At 45.8% G+C, this 20,531-nt stretch overlaps 9 protein-coding genes across 9 annotated transcripts; 3 read left to right on the top strand and 6 right to left on the bottom strand. All coding sequences in view use genetic code 12, as the record gives it.

Annotated features, from left to right (window-relative positions):
* Positions 1–9: 9 nt before the first annotated feature.
* On the top strand, positions 10–1,997 carry MTO1 (tRNA modification protein; the record flags this gene model as incomplete). Its single annotated transcript, XM_025488905.1, has 2 exons — positions 10–1,963; positions 1,990–1,997. The coding sequence occupies 2 exons, from the start codon at positions 10–12 to the stop codon at positions 1,995–1,997; spliced, it is 1,962 nt and encodes a 653-aa protein (XP_025343221.1).
* An 83-nt stretch (positions 1,998–2,080) lies between these two features.
* Positions 2,081–3,972, bottom strand: CXQ85_005307 (uncharacterized protein; the record flags this gene model as incomplete). Its single annotated transcript, XM_025488904.1, has 2 exons — positions 2,081–2,467; positions 2,563–3,972. The coding sequence occupies 2 exons, from the start codon at positions 3,970–3,972 to the stop codon at positions 2,081–2,083; spliced, it is 1,797 nt and encodes a 598-aa protein (XP_025343220.1).
* A 1,951-nt stretch (positions 3,973–5,923) lies between these two features.
* On the top strand, positions 5,924–7,072 carry CXQ85_005306 (uncharacterized protein; the record flags this gene model as incomplete). The annotated part of the gene is made up of 1 exon (XM_025488903.1): positions 5,924–7,072. One exon carries the CDS (start codon positions 5,924–5,926, stop codon positions 7,070–7,072), a length of 1,149 nt encoding a protein of 382 aa, XP_025343219.1.
* An 893-nt stretch (positions 7,073–7,965) lies between these two features.
* CXQ85_005305 (nicotinate-nucleotide diphosphorylase (carboxylating)) lies at positions 7,966–8,865 on the top strand (the record flags this gene model as incomplete). The annotated part of the gene is made up of 1 exon (XM_025488902.1): positions 7,966–8,865. The coding sequence occupies one exon, from the start codon at positions 7,966–7,968 to the stop codon at positions 8,863–8,865; it is 900 nt and encodes a 299-aa protein (XP_025343218.1).
* A 77-nt stretch (positions 8,866–8,942) lies between these two features.
* Positions 8,943–9,819, bottom strand: CXQ85_005304 (anaphase promoting complex subunit; the record flags this gene model as incomplete). Its single annotated transcript, XM_025488901.1, has 2 exons — positions 8,943–8,948; positions 8,977–9,819. The coding sequence occupies 2 exons, from the start codon at positions 9,817–9,819 to the stop codon at positions 8,943–8,945; spliced, it is 849 nt and encodes a 282-aa protein (XP_025343217.1).
* A 201-nt stretch (positions 9,820–10,020) lies between these two features.
* Positions 10,021–11,501, bottom strand: SMI1 (Smi1p; the record flags this gene model as incomplete). The annotated part of the gene is made up of 2 exons (XM_025488900.1): positions 10,021–10,251; positions 10,326–11,501. 2 exons carry the CDS (start codon positions 11,499–11,501, stop codon positions 10,021–10,023), a joined length of 1,407 nt encoding a protein of 468 aa, XP_025343216.1.
* Positions 11,502–12,113: 612 nt separating this feature from the next.
* On the bottom strand, positions 12,114–14,381 carry GCS1 (glutamate--cysteine ligase; the record flags this gene model as incomplete). The annotated part of the gene is made up of 1 exon (XM_025488899.1): positions 12,114–14,381. One exon carries the CDS (start codon positions 14,379–14,381, stop codon positions 12,114–12,116), a length of 2,268 nt encoding a protein of 755 aa, XP_025343215.1.
* Positions 14,382–15,754: 1,373 nt separating this feature from the next.
* Positions 15,755–18,130, bottom strand: ADE5,7 (bifunctional aminoimidazole ribotide synthase/glycinamide ribotide synthase; the record flags this gene model as incomplete). The annotated part of the gene is made up of 1 exon (XM_025488898.1): positions 15,755–18,130. One exon carries the CDS (start codon positions 18,128–18,130, stop codon positions 15,755–15,757), a length of 2,376 nt encoding a protein of 791 aa, XP_025343214.1.
* A 609-nt stretch (positions 18,131–18,739) lies between these two features.
* Positions 18,740–19,810, bottom strand: MRPL3 (mitochondrial 54S ribosomal protein mL44; the record flags this gene model as incomplete). Its single annotated transcript, XM_025488897.1, has 1 exon — positions 18,740–19,810. One exon carries the CDS (start codon positions 19,808–19,810, stop codon positions 18,740–18,742), a length of 1,071 nt encoding a protein of 356 aa, XP_025343213.1.
* Positions 19,811–20,531: the final 721 nt, after the last annotated feature.

Here is a 20,531-nt window from a genome sequence, read left to right as displayed (position 1 = left end):
CTACTAGGCATGTTTTCTCGAGTAGCCCGCCTACGTATCCCCAAGAGAAGCATAACAATAAATGCCGAGCTATCAAGGAAACTAGAAAGTGCTCAGCATCATCCTGTGATCGTTGTTGGCGGTGGACACGCTGGATGTGAAGCGGCCACTGGATCGGCTCGTGCTGGTACGCCCACCACCCTTATTACACCTCAGATAAATAAAATAGGAACAGCATCATGTAACCCGTCCATGGGTGGTATTGGAAAGGGAACTTTGCTACGAGAAGTGGACGCTTTAGATGGTGTGGCACCAAAAGTCACGGATAAGGCTGGTATACATTTCACTATACTTAATGCGTCTAAGGGAGCAGCGGTCCAAGGCCCAAGAGCCCAGATCGACAGAAAGATATATCTTGAAGAAATGCAGAAGGTGATATTAAATTATAAGAACCTTAATGTGCTTGAAGCACTGGTGGAGGATATCATCATATCACCATCAGAGGTCAGTAACGATAACCAAGGCAGATCCTATGGAACTGTTAAAGGTGTGTGTCTTAACGATGGTACTGTTTTAAGCTGTGATGGTGTTGTGATTACAACGGGAACGTTCCTTGGTGGCGAGATCCATATAGGTATGGAAGTGTTTCCGTCTGGAAGAATGGGTGAAGATGCCACTTTTGGTTTATCAAAAACACTCAACGAAGCTGGGTTCAGTCTTGGAAGGTTGAAGACTGGAACACCACCACGTCTTTCTTCAAAAACTATAGACTATTCCAATTTGGCTCCTCAAAACTCGGAAAATCCACCACAACCCATGTCTTTCATGAATGAGAAAGTGGCGCTTCAGGATCAACTAGTTCAGTGCCATCAGACATTTACAAATCCCGAATTCCACGACCTTGTGGCAAAAAATCTTGATAAAACTATTCACATTCGTGAGACGGTCAAAGGGCCTCGTTACTGCCCATCGATCGAATCGAAGATAATCAGGTTCCCTCTGAAGACGTCTCATATAGTTTGGCTCGAGCCGGAGGGATTAGACACTGATATTGTATACCCCAACGGTATCTCATGTACATTACCGGCTGAGCTCCAGGAGCAAATGGTAAGACTTCTCCCTGGGTGTGCTAACGTTACTATGGTTCAGCCTGGTTACGGTGTGGAGTATGACTATGTCGACCCTAGAGAACTTAAGAGAACTCTTGAAACAAAGTTGGTTCATGGGCTCTATCTTGCAGGTCAAATTAATGGTACCACTGGGTATGAAGAGGCTGCCGCTCAAGGATGTGTTGCGGGTATCAACGCTGGACTTGCACTGGCAAACAAGCCTCCTTTGGAACTTTACCGGTCTGATGGATACACGGGTGTTGTAATTGACGACCTTATCACAAAGGGAGTCGAGGAACCTTATAGGATGTTTACTTCCCGGTCGGAATTTCGTTTTACAATGCGTGCGGACAATGCCGACCAGAGACTCACTATGAAAGGCTATGAGGCCGGTGTTGTCGGTGAGGAGAGATTTCAGCACTTTTCCAAAGAAATTGACCAATACAATAAGATTAGGTCCTTTTTGAAGGGTATCGAATTGTCAGGAGCTCGCTGGGCACCTGTTCTTGGCAACCTCGCTGATAAGGTCAACAAGAAGACAATGGTGGACGGTTGGAAATTGTTGTCATATCACGATGTGACTCTTGACCACATTTTACCCAATCTTCCCAAGGTCGTTCTTGGAGGGGCTCTTCCAGAGTATTTCGATAACTTATCAAGATGGCAAAAGCAGAGGATAGACGTGGAAAGTCGCTATGAGCCATGGCTCAAGAGAGAAGAACGCCATATTCGTGCATTTGAAGCAGATGAGAATTTGCTCCTCCCAGAGAATTACATCTACACCAACACAGGTAAACTCAAGCTTTCCAACGAAGCTTGCCTGATGCTCAACATGGTTCAACCCAAGACAATTGGCCAAGCCAGAAGAATACAGGGTGTTACACCGGCTGCAATTTTCGAGCTTTATAAATTAGTGCACCAAAAGCAGACACTTTCAGGAAATGAGAAATCGTCCGCTCAAGAGGTGCACTTGTAAATAGCATTAAAAGTATTTAATAATCGTCATCATTGTCATCAAGAGACACCTCAGTCTCAGAATTAGTTTCCAGCTTTTGAATCTCGCTGAATGAAGCAGTATCTTGTGCTAGGTCTTCGGTCTTGTCCTCGCCATTCTTCAAGAGCTCCATCTGCTTGAGTTTCTTTATCGTCGATTGCTGCAAACTGTTATCTAAAGAAACAAGTGTCTCCAATGGAAATAGGTCATGAGCGAGTTTAGCCACTCTCTTCATCTCGGACGTGGAAAATGATGGCATCTTCACACGATTTAGGTATAATACAGCATCTTGAATGGCAATACGCTCAGAGCCCCTATGCTCAGCATAGGCTTTCAAAGTTGACATGGTTTGTTGGAGGAAATCGTTTGAGCTTTTCAAAACCACCTGTAATAGGGCCGGTGGTAATCTGTTGATCTTCGGCTTTTTCTTGCTGATCCAGCCGGACCTGAATGGTCTGGTAAGTGACTCACAGTACTAACCATCCCCTTCAAGAGGTATTTGGGGATTGGTAATGCATTCGCCGAACGAGTCCGTTTCGTGCCGCTCGCAACAGTGATACGACGGTTACTGGACTGCTTTGACGTTCCCTTAGCTTCTCTTGGTTGGTCGTCATCACTCAATGAAAGACCAGGCTGTAGCTGAAGGGCAGGGTTATCTTCTAGATCGTCGTTGTCTATAGTGAAATGACCCAGAATGATTCCTTGATCTGAAGATGGATGCTGGGGAATATCATCGAAATCATCTTGGAAATTCATGGGTTGCGGCGATTCATGCTTCTCGGGAATTATCAGCATTGAGTCTAGCTGGGAAGCGTCGAACCTGTTGGCATCATCGTATTCGTAGGTTTCATACTCTGGGGTTTTCTGTAAGTCTAAAGATGGCCGATGGGCCCTTCTGGGTCTAGTCAATTCAGGGGCTTTGTAGTCACCCTCACTAGATTCCTCGTCATCGGTGTGAATTGCATTTTCATTCACAGCAAGCGGTTCAGCTAATTTGATATTGAGCTCGTTGGGAGATTGTTGGTTATCTGTGAACTCCGGTAGTCCTTGGATAGTATTCTCAATGACAAACTTTGATGTGGAGATAATATCGTTGACACCTTGAAGGTCATTCTCAACGTCTTCGGGAGATTCATTTTCAAACATTGATGATCGTTTCCTGCTTTCTAGAATACGCTCAAGGTAAGACTTGAAGGCCGGCTTCTTTTCTGGCTTAGGAACTGCAGCTTTAGGCGTGCCAACAGGCGACGGGCTCACTTGTTCGACCGTCAGTGGAGGCGATTTCATTGCATCGTCAGAAGGCAACGGCAAGGAGTAGTCGAATTCACTATACCGCGTGTGGTCCTGAGGACTCAAGGAATGTAGCCGGTGTTCATGATCTAGCGCCTGGAAAACCTTCTCACTTTCATACTCAGGCGGCGCATGGTGCTGGTCATGTAGCAATGCTCTGGAGAAGTTTCGAAGAAAGTCTTTGGTGATGGAGCCGTGGTAGCCGGAGACATATGTAGCACCCGTAGAGGAACGTCTCTTACGTCTCACCGTGAGATGATCACTCAAACGACGAGAGCGTGGGGTCGATAGAACCGACTCATGACGTGAATTAGGTCCTGAACTGCGTCTGGACAGGTGTATCAGGGAATGCTGGGACAAACCGGACTGCCGGCGGCTAGTGTCTGGCCTTTGTGAATGTGGAGCATCTGGAGTTTTCCAAGTTGGAGGCCGTCCCAACACCAGCGTAAGATCATCAGGCGGAAGCGTAACAAAACTAAGTCGTGAGCGGGCACTCAGCGGTACCAGCAAAGATGTGTTTGTTGGAGGTCTTGTTCGTAGGGGAGTGGAAGGTTCGGTGCGAGCATGCTGCTGCTCCCTGGGCGGCGGCAGCAGAGGCATTTGGAAAATAATATATTTATGGAGTCAGAAAGAAATTGATTCACAAGTACGGAAATATCTCTTGATATATAGTGGCGCTTTGTTGTATCAGGGTATGTAGGAGAAACGCATATGTGATGAGAGAGTATGTTTTGATTAGGGTAGCGACGTGCAGTAGCTGTTGATGTCTCAGTTGCAGGGCGCATGGATACGAGACGAGAAGAGAGAATGTGAATATCGTCAAAGGACTGGGGGCTGGCCGATGAACAAAGTTTAATTAGTATTTTGGTCATTAATAGTCCCGGTATGTTTATCCCTGGGTTGGTTTAGACTTCTTCTTTTGCTATCACCTCGGGTATCTAAGAATCTGCGTGGTTGCTATTCTGAAACCAGGGCGTTGAACGGCGTTGACTCTGGTGCGGTAACAAGGACACACAAAGAGGCAGCGAGATAAGAAAGCATAAAGATGAAACAGAAGCAAACTGGAAATGTTTCATACACAAGCGACAATGGCAGAATTCCCCTGTTTATTTTATTTTCTTTTATTTTCTTGTCAAGTATGTTGAGTACTGGACTGTCTGTGCCATTGTGGTCGAGACACCTCCAAGCGAGATTTGCAGCCATTGGCGGGGTGGCCTCGACGAAGCCACAGACGAAAAAGGTAAAAAATGGATTCGTCATTGTTAGAGGTAATGTAGGTATTTGACAGCGGTGCATTGATCCCACGGCTTTCTTCGGCTTATGTTTATTGGTATAAAAAAAACTGGACAAGGGTCCTCGCACATGCGTGCTTTTGACTAACGCTTACCACCATGACTCGTCTAAGTATGCGTCTGCCCCCAGATCACAATGGATTGGTGTTGCTGCCAATTAAGGATACGAAATGCATTTAAAAATCCCGAAACCCCCTAGGAAATTCTTGCCGTGTGACATTCCATTGACAAAAAAAAAAAGTAAAATAAAAATGGGTTCCGTTCCAGATTTCCATGACTTCCACACTTCAGGGTCTCAGAATGGCTGCAAACCAGCAGATCTCAACTGGTTACCCGACTCTTCAGCCCTTCAGCCCTTGTAAGCATGACAAATAAAAGCCAGCCAGATGGATTTCGTTATCGGCAAGGCTCGGGGCCGATCGGTTCTTCCGTTATTCAAATTGTAAAACCGTTCCCTCTCGTCACAGCTTCTTCTTCTTGCAGGGGCCTGTTTCAAGTTCTCATATCGATCCCGCCGATCGCTTTCTCTCTTGCGGGCTTGTGCCAGCTTAATGTTTAACGCTTCAAACCGTTCTCTCTTGTCACAGCTTCTCTTCCGTGCTGGAGGGAGCCCAATGTCCCTGTAAACGCCGTGCTTCTTCTCAGCCATGGTTCATGAGGGTTATGGTGGCACGAACGTGGATTCTTCGCCATTTATAGGTGGTTTTTGCTCTTCTTCTGGGCCAGCAGGTTTAAATGGGATCTTGGCTGGAGTCTTGTGCGCTTTCATTCGCTCAGCGTTTGGGACAATGGGGGTTGTCCATATCGTTAGGCAATTCTTGGCGGGGTCCAAAAGTGGTTTTGAGTGTGTTTTCGGGATATTGTGGTATTCTACCGATATTATTTAGATAGCCCGTATTAAGCAACTGTGGACCCTCTTTGCCGCTTCACAGGGGGGATGTGACTCTAATTCCAAGCTGCTATAGGTTTTGATGGACCCTGTTGACCAAAATGCTAGGCATGTCCCGTATACGCACCGAGGACTCGGACTGAAAAATCAGCTTTCCGTGAACCAGACTCGGTCGAACCATTTTTTACATTTTCTTGCGTTCCAAGCAATCTTCCATATCTACTTTTCTTCATTAGAACACCTACTAATACCTCTATCCCTCTCTTACTGACCTTTATCATGGCAGCCTATGGCCTGGAGTGTATGGCCGCACCCAGACACCGCACTTGCTACTACAACACAATTATCATCTCCTCTAGATAAGCTAGCCATGGAGACACCTTCACATGGAGACAGCCTTTTGACGGCTCTAGTGGCCGGCTGTTCGTCAGCAGGTTTTGCAGCATTTGTCACTTTCCCGCTTGATTTCTTCAAAACAATGCACCAGTTGGATAACTCTGCGCAATTGAAGAAGTTCAATGCGCCTGGCTTCCAGCCGTCGGCAATCAACCATATCATGAAAGGTAGCAGTGCTTTGGTGACGGGGAATGTCATGAAAAACTTCACCCGTCTCTTGCTGTACAATTGGGCTTCGAATTTCATGGCCATGGAGTCAAGAAACGATACCAAGAGGACTAGTGCTCCCCGTGTGGTCATTGCCGGTGCCATGAGTGCTACGATGGAAACTGTGTTGATTATTCCAACAGAAAGAATCAAGATCACAATGATCCAGAACCAGATCTTGGCCAATGAGATTGCCCACTTCCCAGAAAAGAACATAGACATCACTGGTGTTGAAAAGCAGCATCATAAACTGGTCCAGAGCATCTTCTCCAGACAATATGTCTCTCCACACGCCTACTACACCACTGGTCTTCTTTCACAGCTCAAGTCTGGTAAAAGCGGTCAGAAATTCCTGTCAGCACATGCTGTTAGATCACCATCTGCTCTTGACGCTCTCAAAACAGAGTTTAACAAGACTCCAGCATTGACCCTTCTAAGCACTATTCGTCAAATGTATGCCCTTCAAGGCATTCAGGGCTTCTTTTCAGGTACATTCATCACATTTGCTCGTCAGATCGGTTCGTCAGCAGCCTGGTTCTCGACATACAATGCTACCAGACAATTAATAGACCCACACAACAAGCAATCGGATGAGCAAAACTGGTTCAAGTTCCAGCACTCTGCCTGGCAGCTGATAGGTCTCCATTGTATATCTGCAGCTGCGGTTATTGCTCTTACCCAGCCTCTTGATGTTATCAAGACTAACATTCAATCGAAGAACGGCAGCATGCTTTACAAGGACTCGCTTTCCACCGCTTACAAGTTGGTGCTTAGAAAGGGCTTCAAAAGTTTGTTTTCGGGTGCCGTTCCTCGTGGTATAAAAATTGGTATCAATGGAAGTATCACCGCTTTCTTCTATGGCTGGATTGACAATGGCATCACCACACTTGCTACGAAAACGGTGTTTACCGATTAGTTCATGCATTTTCAATATAGACTGGCAAGAGGATTTCACCACTCTTGTGTTTCACTCCATTGAAGTTTTTTGCCAATAGAGACCCTGCTGAACTCGGTTGGCTGAAGGCTACCTCGTTTGGTTTTAGGGTAAGGCCATGCACCAGATATTTGCATACTGCCTCTAATAGATGATTTCCGAGCCCTAGACGTCTCCATTTGGGAGCAATCCAGATCCTCGAGATACCTAAGCGGATCAGTTGGTTAACTTGACGAGGAACAATCTCTTGTGTCCTAAAGACCATCCATTTCCCTTGGTGTTGCACGTCAGAGATGGGTTCTGTCACGCAAAGACCAACAGCCAAACCCTTTACAAGAACCACAAAGGCGTATCCGGGGATGGACTCTTGTGTTTGGTTCTTCCATGCATTATTAGACGGTGGGGCATCGAGCTCTTTGTTAACGAACTCTAGTAGCTTCTCAACACGCGCTACTTCTGAAGCGATGCCACCATCAACCCGTATTATTTCAAAAACAGAATCTTTCGCTTCTTGTCTTAACCGTAGTTTCTTGAGTACCCTCGACTTCAGACCCCATTTGATGCCATTCACAAAGCCCACATGGTACTTTTGGTGAACTTCCTTGTCCTTCTTGAGGTACGCGTAATAGGCCATTCCACATAGCTTGCATGTCGTAGCGTTTGTGCTAGACCCACCAGGGAAGCTCAATATACTCTGTGATTTCCGAGAAGGTTCATTTCCTGCCATGAAACGATCCCAATTCTAAGCTAGCCAAAGTTTAAGCAGTTTCAAATGGAATGGGAAAATGAGGTGGTGCAGGATTCACGAAAATCTCCGGGCCCCAGGTTTTTGGTATTCCCCAGAAAATTTCGCTTGACATCACCACCACTATACAATGGCTTCCAGATACGCCAACCTCCTTCCAGTGAATGGAAAATGGAAACAGCAAGTTACCGATTACTTAACCGAGGACGTTCCTTCTTTTGATTATGGTGCTTTTGTCGTTGGAGACAAACAGGAAACAGCTTCCTTGTATATGAAGGGCGAGGGCTTGATCAGTGGTGTTCCATTCGCTGCTGAAGTGTTCAAGCAATGTGAGCTCGAGGTGGAATGGCATTATAAGGAAGGCCAATACGTGTCAGAAAACGATTTGGCTAAACTGAACGGAAAGATCGTTGTAGCTACTGTCAGTGGTCCTGCTAACAAGATTCTCCTTGCAGAGAGAACAGCACTTAACTTGTTGGCTAGATCTTCCGGCATTGCTACCCAGTCTCACGTTACCAAGAAGCTTGCTGATGAGTCTGGCTACAATGGCCTTATTGCAGGAACAAGAAAGACTACCCCAGGTCTCAGACAACTTGAAAAGTACTCTATGCTAGTGGGAGGAGTGGATGCTCATAGATACGATCTTAGTTCTATGGTCATGCTTAAGGATAACCACATTGCTTCTACTGGAAGTATTACTGAGGCTGTCAAGAGTGCAAGATCGGTCTGTGGTTTTGCCGTGAAGGTCGAGGTTGAAGTTAGCACAGAGAACGATGCAAAGGAGGCTATCGATGCTGGCGCCGATGTCATCATGTTGGACAATTTCAGCGGCCCAGACTTGCAAAAGGTTGCTCAGAGTTTGAAGAAGCATTACGAGGGTTCAAACAAGAGCTTTTTGTTGGAATGCTCTGGTGGCTTGACATTGCAAAACTTGAGTACATACTTGTGCAACGACATTGACATTTATTCGACGTCGTCCATCCACCAGGGATGCAAGATTGTGGACTTTTCCTTGAAAATTAATGCCTGATCACCGAATCGATGATATGCTTTTAAGCTCAATACTTTCAAACCCCGTGTTGAACCCCAACACGTCATTTACGTTATCTAGAACTTTAGAGGTTGTAGGATCGAATTCCACGAGGTTCTCTTCGTCTGTCTCCTCAATAGAAATGCCATCAAGCGAATCAGCTCGGCGTAGCGATGTAGGTAGTTCACCAAATGAGTGATTATTCAACAGAATACCCGAAACACTAGTGAATCCAGAAGCAACACTTTGTTGCTTAAGAGCTTTGTCTGCTGCTGGTTCATAAACCATCAGCGAATGTGACTTTTTACCTAGACACCTAACAGCCCGAATATGTGAATCTTTTCCGTCCTGGTGGTTGGCCAATACGATGATCCGAACAACAAAACATTTCAAGAGCCCATCGGCTCTAACACCATTAAAGACAATATGGGACCAGCCAATTGGTTTTTCTAGTTTCACCACACAAACGTCAGTCAAGTCCCAAATCGATCCGCCCGCCATCACCTTAATTTTCAGCGGTGTATACGATTCGTCCAACTGGTAGTTGGTGAATATGCAAATGCGCTCCAAAGACACTTTCTTGGAGAATTGAAGGGTGATAGAATGAGGGTGACTAAGCTGTCCACCATCATTAGTCTGATGTTCCATGTTGTTTCCTGAACTTCCATCAGATTGCCAATATAGATCAGGAGTGTCAGCTCTCAACTGGGGGATACCGTACCCCTTCTTGAACGACGAAAGTTTCCACGTCGCTAGTGGAGAAAGATCTAGAAGCTGAAGATCTTCAAGGTCCTTCTGACCATTCTTATAATATGTATGCTGCTGTTGTTCTAAGGATGGAGGTTCATGGGAGACTTCTGCCTGGCTATTATCCTGATATCCTTCGTGCTCTGTTGATCTGATGTTATGTTCTAGAACGTCGTCATAGCTATCAAAAGGCATTTCTCGTTCCATTATGGAGGAACTTATAACAAGAATTGCCAGACTTTGGAGGGATCAGCTTGCAAAGGTAGAAATAGCTGAGACTGATCTTTGAACAATAACGCGGCTACACTACTCGCACTAGCAGTTGATGGGAGGACTACCACCAGACTTACACTATATTTTCTCCATGTTTATGTGAATTGTAAAAGAAAGTATGTACGTTATAATTTACTAGAGTTCAATTTCGGTGTGTTTGTCGGATTTCTTGCTTTCCTCTGTCGTAGAGGCGGTCGTTTCATCCTTGGCTTCTGGGACTTCTGTGGTTGAAGAGGCTTCCTCTTCCTTAGACGGACTCTCCTCGGCAGGTTCATCAGCTTGCACAGTCTTGGTCTCTTCGGTCTTGGAGCTGTCATCAATCAAAGTTTCTTTTGGGAGCTCAACGGAGCTTTCCATGTTGACGAGCTTGGTATTACTGCTAGAAGCAGCCCTAGTGGAGAAGCATCTCCTGGACGTGCGAGAGGCTGCTTTCTAGGAACCCTCTGTGGTGTAAATGCAGTTTGGAATTTGTCAACATTAGGAATGCTGTATCTCTTCAAGGCTCTTCTCTTCAAGGCTTCAATGTAAGTAATCTTACCCTTAAGCTCAGCACCAAACTCGGTACCTTCACGGTCCAAGAATGCAAGTTCGCCATTGCCTTCGTCTTCGTCACCAATCATGTAGTCATCGTTCTGGGCACTGTCCAAGAAACCGTTATCGGCGTTAGATTCAGACTGGTCGATTTGGTAGTTGCCGACCTCCAAGTCGGTTATGAATTGGAATAAGAACTCCTGTAAGTTGGTTGCAATGACAATCTTGGTGTCGAAATCACGACCGTACAAGATTATTTGACCACGCAAACCAGCAGGGCCTGGGGCCAAGTCAAGGCCGATCAAATTACCACATGGGTCTTTGACGAGGGGAACCCACCCGCGGTGAATGTAGTAGGACTGAACGGCATTAACAGGAACGGACTTCTGGTGAGCAAGGAAGCTGTTTAATTGTTTTTCATTTTGAGAAAAGGAGGCCGAAGTGGACTCTTCAGGCAAGCTCTTCTGGTGGTTGACGGCAATAACCTGCTTCTCAATTCTTTCAGCCACCTTAGCCCACACAGCGTACTCCTCCATAATGCTCTCCATATCTAAGAGGCTTAGGCCCATAATCAAGCCGGTTGGTTTACCGCCACGAAACTGGCCGTCGTGAAGCTTCAAAAACTGACGAACCTCTACGGGCAAAGGTCCAATAGCCAAGTCTCTCTCGAACTCATTCAAGTCAGCAGTGGAGGCGCCATCGTTCAAACTGTCCTCCAACTCGGGGTATTCTTCTTCCAACCATTTCTCAATCCTTTCCCATAAAGCATCAACCGAAGGCAAAGGTGGGAGACCGTCACGGTTCAAGGTCTGCATTTGCACGTCACTGCCAGTTTGGTTGATCAAATTGGTCGACAGCGACCTCAACCCAGGTCTGTAGCCGGTAACGTTGGTCGTTGAAGCCGTACGGGAACCAACAAGCGAGTGGCTCAGCGAGTTATTCAAATCAGCTAATCTTGCAGTGGAAGAAGTGGGATCAACAGAACCACCAGCGGTGGAATTCTTATAAGGTGACCCATAACTGGCGTAGTGGTCGTCTGTGGTGACAGAGTGCCAGAAGGACTTGACGCTATCGAAAAACCCCATACTTAAGGCGTGTTGATGGGTATTGAGTAACTTATACACGAGTGTCTGGGGGTAAAACGGTGTGGTATATCAAGGCGGTGATACGTTCTTTGTGTTTCTCGCGGTAGCTTCTCTTGATTTTTGCATGAATACGGTCAGGAGGTTTGTGCAGGCCGGAGACTTTCGCAGCCAATATAGGGAGTGAGGGAGGCAGTGACTCGAGAGGTGAAGAGGCACGTTTGTGGTATAAGAGGGGCTTTTTCGAGGAGAAGGGGGAAGAAGTATACTTCAATTTACTTAAAGTTGTTTCCACTCAAGGTTCGTTTATTATGGCATTTTTTTAGCCTCTTTGGAAGACGTGTCTCGTTGAGTGTTCAGTATGGGACCCTCTTTTCTTGTCTCGCCGCGCCTCTTGACAGATACCAAAACAGCAAGCAAAGGCGGTTTTCACTGGGCAAAACATTGGGTATTTTTGGCAGGACAAGAAAACTAGTAGGGGAATGGTGCTTTAGCCTGCTAAAGCATTTGGTGGTGGTTGGAATTCTTCATATTTAGCGAAAGTGGGTTATATTAATGGCTGCAAAATATTCCTTGGTGGTGGTGTGATGTTTAAATTCTCTATATTGACTGTACCTACTGGGTACCACGGGACGACAAGTAGCCTGCGACCTCCTCTCCAAAGTATTCCTCAAGAAGTGGTCTATGGTTCTTGAAGTCGAGATTGGTGATTGCCACACTGGCTTGCACCAAGTCATAATTAATTCTCTCGTTGACCTTGGAGTCATGCTTGTAGTCAGGATGCCTCAAGACGAAGTTCCTGAGGAAACGTGCAATGGTAGGGATCTTTCCAGAAGCCCTGCCGCTGATGAGTTTCAAGTAGTTTCTGATGAGTTCTAATTCTTTTGCAAACTGCCGGCTCTTGCAATGGTGGCTCTTGTTCTGCCAATTGGCAGGGATAAGATCAGTGGCTATCAATTTCACCACAAGCTTGATGAGACCTGGGAAGGTGTCCAGACCGTCTATGAGCTCCAGAGCACTAAGTTTCACGTCATTACAAGCATCATCCTCGATGGTGCCGTTTTCACTCACGTCATTGTTCACTTCAACGTAGCCATTGAGGTAAACTCCATTATCATCAAAAAGATCGTTCCCATCATTGACAAAACGGTCAAACCATGTGAGGTCGTACCCCTTGAAGTCCTCGTTGTTAAGACGCCACTTGGATGGATTCCTGAACCAAAACTTGGCATCTGTCGAAGCATCAACTCCATGAGCAATCTTCATGTTCTTATCAACCTTCGAAATTGGAGTGTAGAAATTAGGGTTGAACTTGAGAATAGCCTTGCTGACCAACGTGGTGAAAACGGAGAAGGCAGCGTTCTCAAAATCTGTAAGCTGAATCTCGAGTGGTCTGAACTCAACTCTCCAACCAGGCTTCTGAGAAAGATTCTCGGCTTCCGGATATAAAGCCGGTGGCTTGAATCTCAATGTCTGCCAGTTTGTGGATTGAAGGTTCTCGAAGTGATCATTGTCTAGCGTGTTGTCCTGATTGACTCTCTCGCTGAAAATAACGAGAGGATCTCTAATAAAAAGATGAGCAAAGTGATGAGCCAAGAGTGGGTCAAAGTACTTTGTCGATGCGAGCTTGTCGTAAACCTTCTTGTTCACTGGCGAGTAAATGTCGTTGTAGGAATTATTGAAGTATGGCTCGTCGTGGTAGCCATGGTCTCCCAAGTATGTATCGATCGACTCGTATCTTGACTTTGGAACCTTCTGTATAGGCTTACCATCGAGTGTTTTGATGGTGGTGTCACCATACTTGTTAATTATGTGATCACCATTTACACCTGGGCCACCTCCAAGCTTCTCAAAGTGCTCTTTAACTTCGCTGGTAACATCCAATCCACCAAAGAAGTCAGATCCTTTGTAAGGTTTAATGTCACGCTCCAAGAATGTTCTATCGTCAACAGCCCCGCTGATGACATTCCAGCGAACATCCTGGTTAACTAAAAATCCTTTGAAGATAGGAGCAGCGGCCGATACAGCCATGAGGATTGGTGTGAGTGGTGCCAAAGCGTCATACAAGTACCTCGCTTGGTGAATGTCTGATGGCTGCACCGTTATCTGAAGACAGGATGAGCCCATACCGAATCCCATAGAGTCCATGTACACATGTCCAGGCTGAGAAGCACCAATGAAAGGCTCTTCATCCGATGGAAACAAGTCACGCTTAGGAATGCTATCGTCGATGAGCTTTGTATGAATGTCTGGATAAATTGGCAAATTAATAGCAACCTTGTGGCCTCTTCTCTTCCTGATATTTGCTGTAAGCGTAGGAAACCTGACATGTCTATTTATTATTTCGTCAGGTAAGAAGAGCGACTGGGAAGCTGGGCCAATAGGTTTCGCCTTGGGTGAGGTAAACTCACCACATCCCATGCGAGGATAAGTAGTCAAGGTCAATGGAATAATGTTCAGGGGAAGCTCCGACTGGGAAACCTCTCGCCTTTTCACCATGTTCTCCTCAACATATACATAATCCTCAAGGGAAGTACCGTCGTATGGTCTAAGAGGTGTGGCTTCAATCATGTATCTACCGTACTCCGGATGGAACGATACGTTATTGTCCACTGCCTTGCCTGAAATTTCAGGTTTCTCTGGATCGTTCAAGTCGTCAAGAATATGGTCTTTATCAATGGACAAACGGGCAGTCTTCTTGGAGGCATCGATATCCACCAACATATATTCAACTTCATCGCCCCAGTAAAAATGGTCCTTCAGCCTCGTAGAATGCTGGCGAAAAATGTTAATAAGCTGCTCGATACCGTTATCACGAACATGCTCGTTATGTTTCTTCAGCTCGTGCCAGTCCAAGGGCGTTCCAAGCGATAGCAAACCCATGTTGAAGAGTAATTAAAGCCTGAAAAAGGTGTGGCTGGAAAGAAGTTCGTTGAGGAAGCAAATGTGACTCTGGATGGTGCACACTTATAAAGCTGTCCTATCGACAGCAGAATTCCCTGGGAAAATAACAAAGTTTGAAAGCTTGAAATAGAGCTGATTTGCTTTGGAAAACTAACACAACCGGTTCGTGTGGAATATTAATAAGCGTAGGAGTGCGTACAAAATTTTGCACCATCGAGGCAATGAAGCAAGAGGCACTCGCGACATTCGGTTCCCAATTTCGAAGATAACGCCGAGGCGTAAGACAGCATGAGCCGCAAATAACCGGCTTTATTGGATGGTACAAGTGGAGAAGTAAAAGTATTTGTAAAACTTCTTCAAGCTACGGAAAGCTATCCAAATCGGTTCAACATATGTAAGCATGACTCTACTTGTTCAGGTACCACTTGGATGGGGCCCGCATCGCAAGGTATCAGATGTCATTGCTGGATCAGGGCATTAAACGCCACGCGGGCCATACTCGTTTCAGAATTGTGGTTTAAATTGAGCTTTTAATGCCGTTTGGACCAGGAAGAATTGGAGTGGGTTTTGTGTTCAGAATATACGTAGGCTTACTGTCTTTCGCAGGATGTAAGACAGTAAGTATAGTGCCCAACACCAGTGCGGTCTTACAGAAGTGGCATATTTGGACTTACTACAATCATACAAGGCAATTTCCGAAGATACTTGGCTTAATACCAGGAAGGCTTGGCTTTTATTACGATAAAGCCCTTTTGTCTAAGCGTTTTGCAGCCAAAGATGCCTGCCAGATGCCCATACATTAACTCCTGGTACATCCAGCATCACGCAATTGATTAGATCAGTGGTACCACTTCAAAGCTTATATAGGAGTGGTTTACTACCTCCATAATCAGGTGAATGACCCAAAGTCTCCTCCAAGTTCCTTCCTTCGAAGATGCAATAGCACGTGACTCCAGTTGCTTCCATCGCCTGTTGTGGTAAATTCATAGATAACCTTGCGAGCATCACCTGTGCTGCGACATCACCAGTGTTGGTGGTTGCAAATGTGGCTAATGCTTTGAAATGGTATTGGGTGGTCTGCCAATAATAAACTCGTTTTCTTTATGGCTCTGAAAGTGGTCAGGAGTCATTTCTGTACTTCGTAGCTTGCACATCAAAACGGTTGTTATCGTGAGTGCTTAGTACAGGCGCTGATCTTTGAAAGCTTAACAAGAAGTAGGAGTTTGATTGGAACACCAACATAAAGAAAGCTAAATGATATTTACACTGTAACTTCTGTCGCTTAGGTCTAAGTCCATGAACACTTCTTGAGTGTTTCTCTATTATACATACTAACATAAACGGCCTATTACTTAGTAGAGCTTGCCAATGTTGTTAACGATACAGCCAGCATCGTCACCCTTTCTTGCGCCCAAGTCACCAATGACAACGGCATCCTCACCAGCTTGCTTAAGCTCGCTGAGGACAGAGTCAACCTTATCTTGCTCCACGATAAGGACCATACCGATACCGAGGTTGAAGGTCTTCAACAAGTCCTCGTATGGAACTCTGCCCTGCTTGCCGAACCACTTGAAGATCTCGGCAACTTCCCATTTGCTCATGTCAACACGGGCTTGCAAGTGCTTTGGCAAAGCACGAGGAATGTTCTCAACCAAACCACCACCAGTGATGTGAGCCATTCCGAGAAGCAAGTCCTTCTGGATGGTTGGCAACAATTGCTTGACGTAAATCTTGGTAGGAACCAAAAGCTCCTCACCGATGGTCTTACCCTCACTCCATGGAGCTTGGCTGGTGTACTTAAGGCCAGCCTTGTCGATAATGTGACGAACGAGAGAGAAACCGTTGGAGTGGACACCGTCAGACTTCAAACCGATCAAAACATTGCCCTCCTTCATAGCAGACACCTTAGGCAAGATCCTGTCCTTGTGAACGGCACCGACGGCAGTACCGTTAGTGTCGTAGTGGCCAACATCGTACATACCTGGCATTTCACTGGTTTCACCACCAACCAAGGCACAGCCAGCAGTCACACATCCGTCAGCGACACCGCTAACGAACTTGGCAGCAACCTCAACATCAAGCTTACCAGTAGCGAAATAGTCAAGGAAGATCAATGGCTCAGCACCCTGGACAACCAAGTCGTTGACGTTCATGGCAACCAAGTCAATACCAACGGTGTCATGGACATCCATGATCTGAGCGATTCTCAATTTGGTACCAACACCATCAGTGGCGGCAACCAACAAGGTGTCCTCACCGGCGAAACCAGCAGCCTTCAAGTCAAACAAACCACCGAAACCACCAATGTCAGAGTCGGCGCCCTTTCTAGCGGTAGACTTGACCTTGGCCTTGATCTGCTCAACCAACAAATTACCGTTGTCAACTGAAACACCAGCCTCGGCGTAAGTAGAGCCACCAGCAGTGGCATCAGCGTCTCTGAAAGCACGGTGAGCGATATCGGTTCTGTTGTACTTCTTGTTGAAGGAAACACACTCAACACCAACGTAAGCCTTGTCCACAGACTCTCTCAAGGTGGAGGCAGTAGCAGTAGCAGCAATAACACGGCCACCAGCAGTGACAACCTTACCATCCTTTTCAGCAGTACCTGCGTGGAAAATGTAAGTGTCTTCTGGGGTGTCCTTGATGCTGATCTCGTCACCCTTTCCGTAGGCATCTGGGTAACCACCAGCAGCCATGACAACAGTAGTAGAGTAAGTGTTAGGCTTGGTCTTAATGGAAACGGAGTCCAATCTGTGCTCGGCGGCGGCCAACATAACCTCAGCCAAGTCAGTGTCAGCGGTCAACAATGGCAAGACAGTTTGAGTCTCTGGGTCACCAAATCTGACATTGTACTCCAAAACCTTTGGCTCCTTCGATGGGCTCAACATGATACCAGTGAACAAAACACCGCACATTGGGAAACCATCCTTTCTCATACCATCAATGGTTGGCTTGATGATTTGTTCATCGATCTTGCTCAAGACCTGAGGGGTTGCAATTGGGGCAGGAGCGTAAGCACCCATACCACCAGTGTTAAGACCAGTGTCACCGTTACCAGCTCTCTTGTGGTCCTGAGAAGTTGGCAAGTTGAAGAAAGAGTAACCATCGGTGATGGTCAAGATGGACAATTCGTCACCTTCAAGGTACTCCTCAATGACGATCTCGTCACCAGCAGCACCAAAGTTCTTGGCCACCATGATCTCGTCAAGACCAGCCAAGGCCTCTTCCTTGGTCTCTGGAATCAACACACCTTTACCAGCAGCGATACCATCGGCCTTCAAAACGATCTTGTAGTCAACATCCTTGATGTGCTGTCTAGCAGCGTCGACATCAGTAAAGTTCTTAAACTGGGCAGTAGGAATGCTGTGCTTATCCATGAACAGCTTGGAGAAAGCCTTGGAGCCCTCCATGGTAGCAGCTTTGGCGCTGGGACCGAACACGGGAATGCCAACCTTGGAGAAAACAGTAGAAATACCGTCAACCAATGGCTGCTCTGGGCCAGGCACAACCAAGCCAATGTTCTTCTCCAAAGCGAACTTCTGAAGACCATCAAAGTGCTTAGGAGAACCAGACAACTCAGGAACGTTCACCACCTTATCGTCAGAGGTAGAAGTACCTCCATTACCTGGAGCGACGTAGATTTTCAGCACCAAAGGGGATTGGGCCAATCTCCAGGAGATAGCGTGTTCTCTACCACCGTTACCGACGACAAGAACGTTCAAGGACATTTTAATTTTTGAAATGTGGGTTTCTGTTTGAAGAAGTGAGAAGGTGAGTGCGATTATGGGGAAGAGATGAGGAAGCTCTCAATGTGCATGGGTGAATTTTTTCGCTACTAATAAAACTCTTGACTCCGATTGCACGCAGGTTTTTTGCAACCACGCCTATTGAACGTTGCAAGGCAGTAGCGTAATGCTATGATACTGGAAGAGAGAGGTTTAAAAGAAGAATACGAATTGTATGATGATTTCATGGAATAGAAAGAAAAAAAGTTGGTTAAATTGGATTTGATTTTACTAAACGTGTTGTTTCTGCGATTCGTGATATTTTCTGCCACTTGCATCCATAATATGGTAACTGCCATCAGAATCTGAATTCATGGCTTTTTTCAAAATATAAAAATACGAATTAAATGAATGTGAATGAACCAAGGAAGTGAACTGAACTAAATAGCCGTAATTTTGATTTGTCTAAGTAATTATTCTCTTTACTGTCATTGTTGTACCACGTTAAATGATACAAAGAGCAGAACCAACTCTTCATACTAACATCTACTATCTCTTCGTGATTCGTGTTATATTGATGCAAGCCTTGCTTGTTTATATGTACAGGTTAGATTAGATTGCAACATCACCAGAACCAACAATCCCCTCAAATTTGTAGTTGTCCTCGCTAGGAGTCTTGATTTCGTCACCCTGCTCGTTGACTGGGGTGTACAAGTAGTAAGACAACAATGCATTGACCACAGCTCTTGTCTTGGCCTCGTTCAAGGAAGCACCAACGCCCTCTCCCAACTTGTTGCCACCAGAGAATGCACCAGCCACAAAGATAGCGTGGGTGGACAATCTACCGGTTTCGGCAATTAATCTGATTTCTAGAGGATCCTCAAGACCCAACTTGTCACACAACCTCGTCAATTCTCTAGTAGGTTTGCTGAACTGGAACATTTCATGCAATGGAATCTTTCTAGACAAAATGTGGGACTGAATGAATTTTTTAGCAGCTTCTTCGCCAGCGTGAGTGTACATACCACCAACGATGGATCTAACAGCGTGGACGTAAGCCTCTTCTTCCTGTGTCAAATATGTCTTTGAGTTTTCGTCATAGAGGCCCAACTTGGCTTGCTTGTACTCTTTTATACCCTCTTCCTGTGGAACGTCCTTGGCCTCTTCAGACAAGAAACGCAATCTTCCGTATGTGATGAACTCTGGCTCACTGGCGAGGTACTTTTCCAACTTTGTCTTGACATCAGTCTCGATACCCCAAGAGCGACCGATCTCAGCTAAACTGTATGGACCCATGTATGCGTTGGTTGCTTCGTTGTGAACAGGCAATGGAAGTCTAGGGTAGTTCATCAACAAGTGTTCGCTGACGTAGTATGCTAGTAAGTTCCGGCCAAGGATGCTCAAGCCGTAGTTGTTAGCCAAACCAGTGCTCTTGTCACAGTTCAAGGCTTGCGACAACGTCGACAAGGTATAGGACTCTGGTAAACGTAATCTGTGATGCAAAGCAACCAATGAAGGAGATTGCTGGGCGGTGGATTCAGGAAGTCTATGGGTGAAGATGTTGGCTTTGTAGGATCCGTAGTCTGTGAGTGAATTGTAGGATGTGTCCAAAGACTCGTCCAACTTCAGAACGTGGTAAGAAGCCTGCGGGAGACGAGCAGTACGGACAAGGCGAGGCGCCATCCGAAGACTACTTTTCGATAAGAGCCTCAACATTGTTTTGGGTATTGATGACTTGAAGGATTTGACTTTTTCACCGTGAAGCGTAGTAGTAAATTTTTTCGTTGTGGCTTATGTGCACGACACTTTCAACAAGACATCTTGATGGAACAACAGATGGCATTGAATAAAGTACTGTTACAATAAGAGACAGATATGATTGCATTTGAAATAATCTAGCAAAGTATACGTTTTCAATGATGCTACTAAATTGGTGGTACTCTCATCGAGGCTGTAGTTTCCAACGTTAGAGCCGTTTCATTAGTGAAATTGATATTTTAAACCAACAAAGGTCGAGCTTCCCTTTCGCTGGACCAATTATCTTCATTTTTTCACTTGAATAAGTCTATTTATGTTGTTTGCTTGCCTGGAGTCTAAGCTTTGGCCCATCATAATGGTGTGCGCGCACCGAAAAGTTCCACCAACCATATTCTCATAATTCCTCTTACACATTACCATCGCCTTAACAGCTTCCCTGAACCAAACATGGCACACGCTCCTCCTTTGAACGTCTATGCCGTTGGGGCTATGTCCTCCGTGTTCCTCATTTATGCATGGATCAAGTCCCCAATTAAATACAAGTGGACTGCTGAGAACAGAATCAGTCCAAAGGCCGACTTGGCTTGGAGAAACAGTGCTCAGAAATGGCTCGACAACAACAACTAAAGGTTTCCCGGATTTGCAT

Source organism: Candidozyma haemuli (assembly GCF_002926055.2).
Source record: "Candidozyma haemuli strain B11899 chromosome Unknown J_2014730914, whole genome shotgun sequence".
In the NCBI taxonomy this organism is placed as follows: Eukaryota; Fungi; Ascomycota; class Pichiomycetes; order Serinales; family Metschnikowiaceae; genus Candidozyma; species Candidozyma haemuli.
Note: the sequence above shows the minus strand (reverse complement) of the source record. Positions and strands in the feature narration are given on the sequence as shown.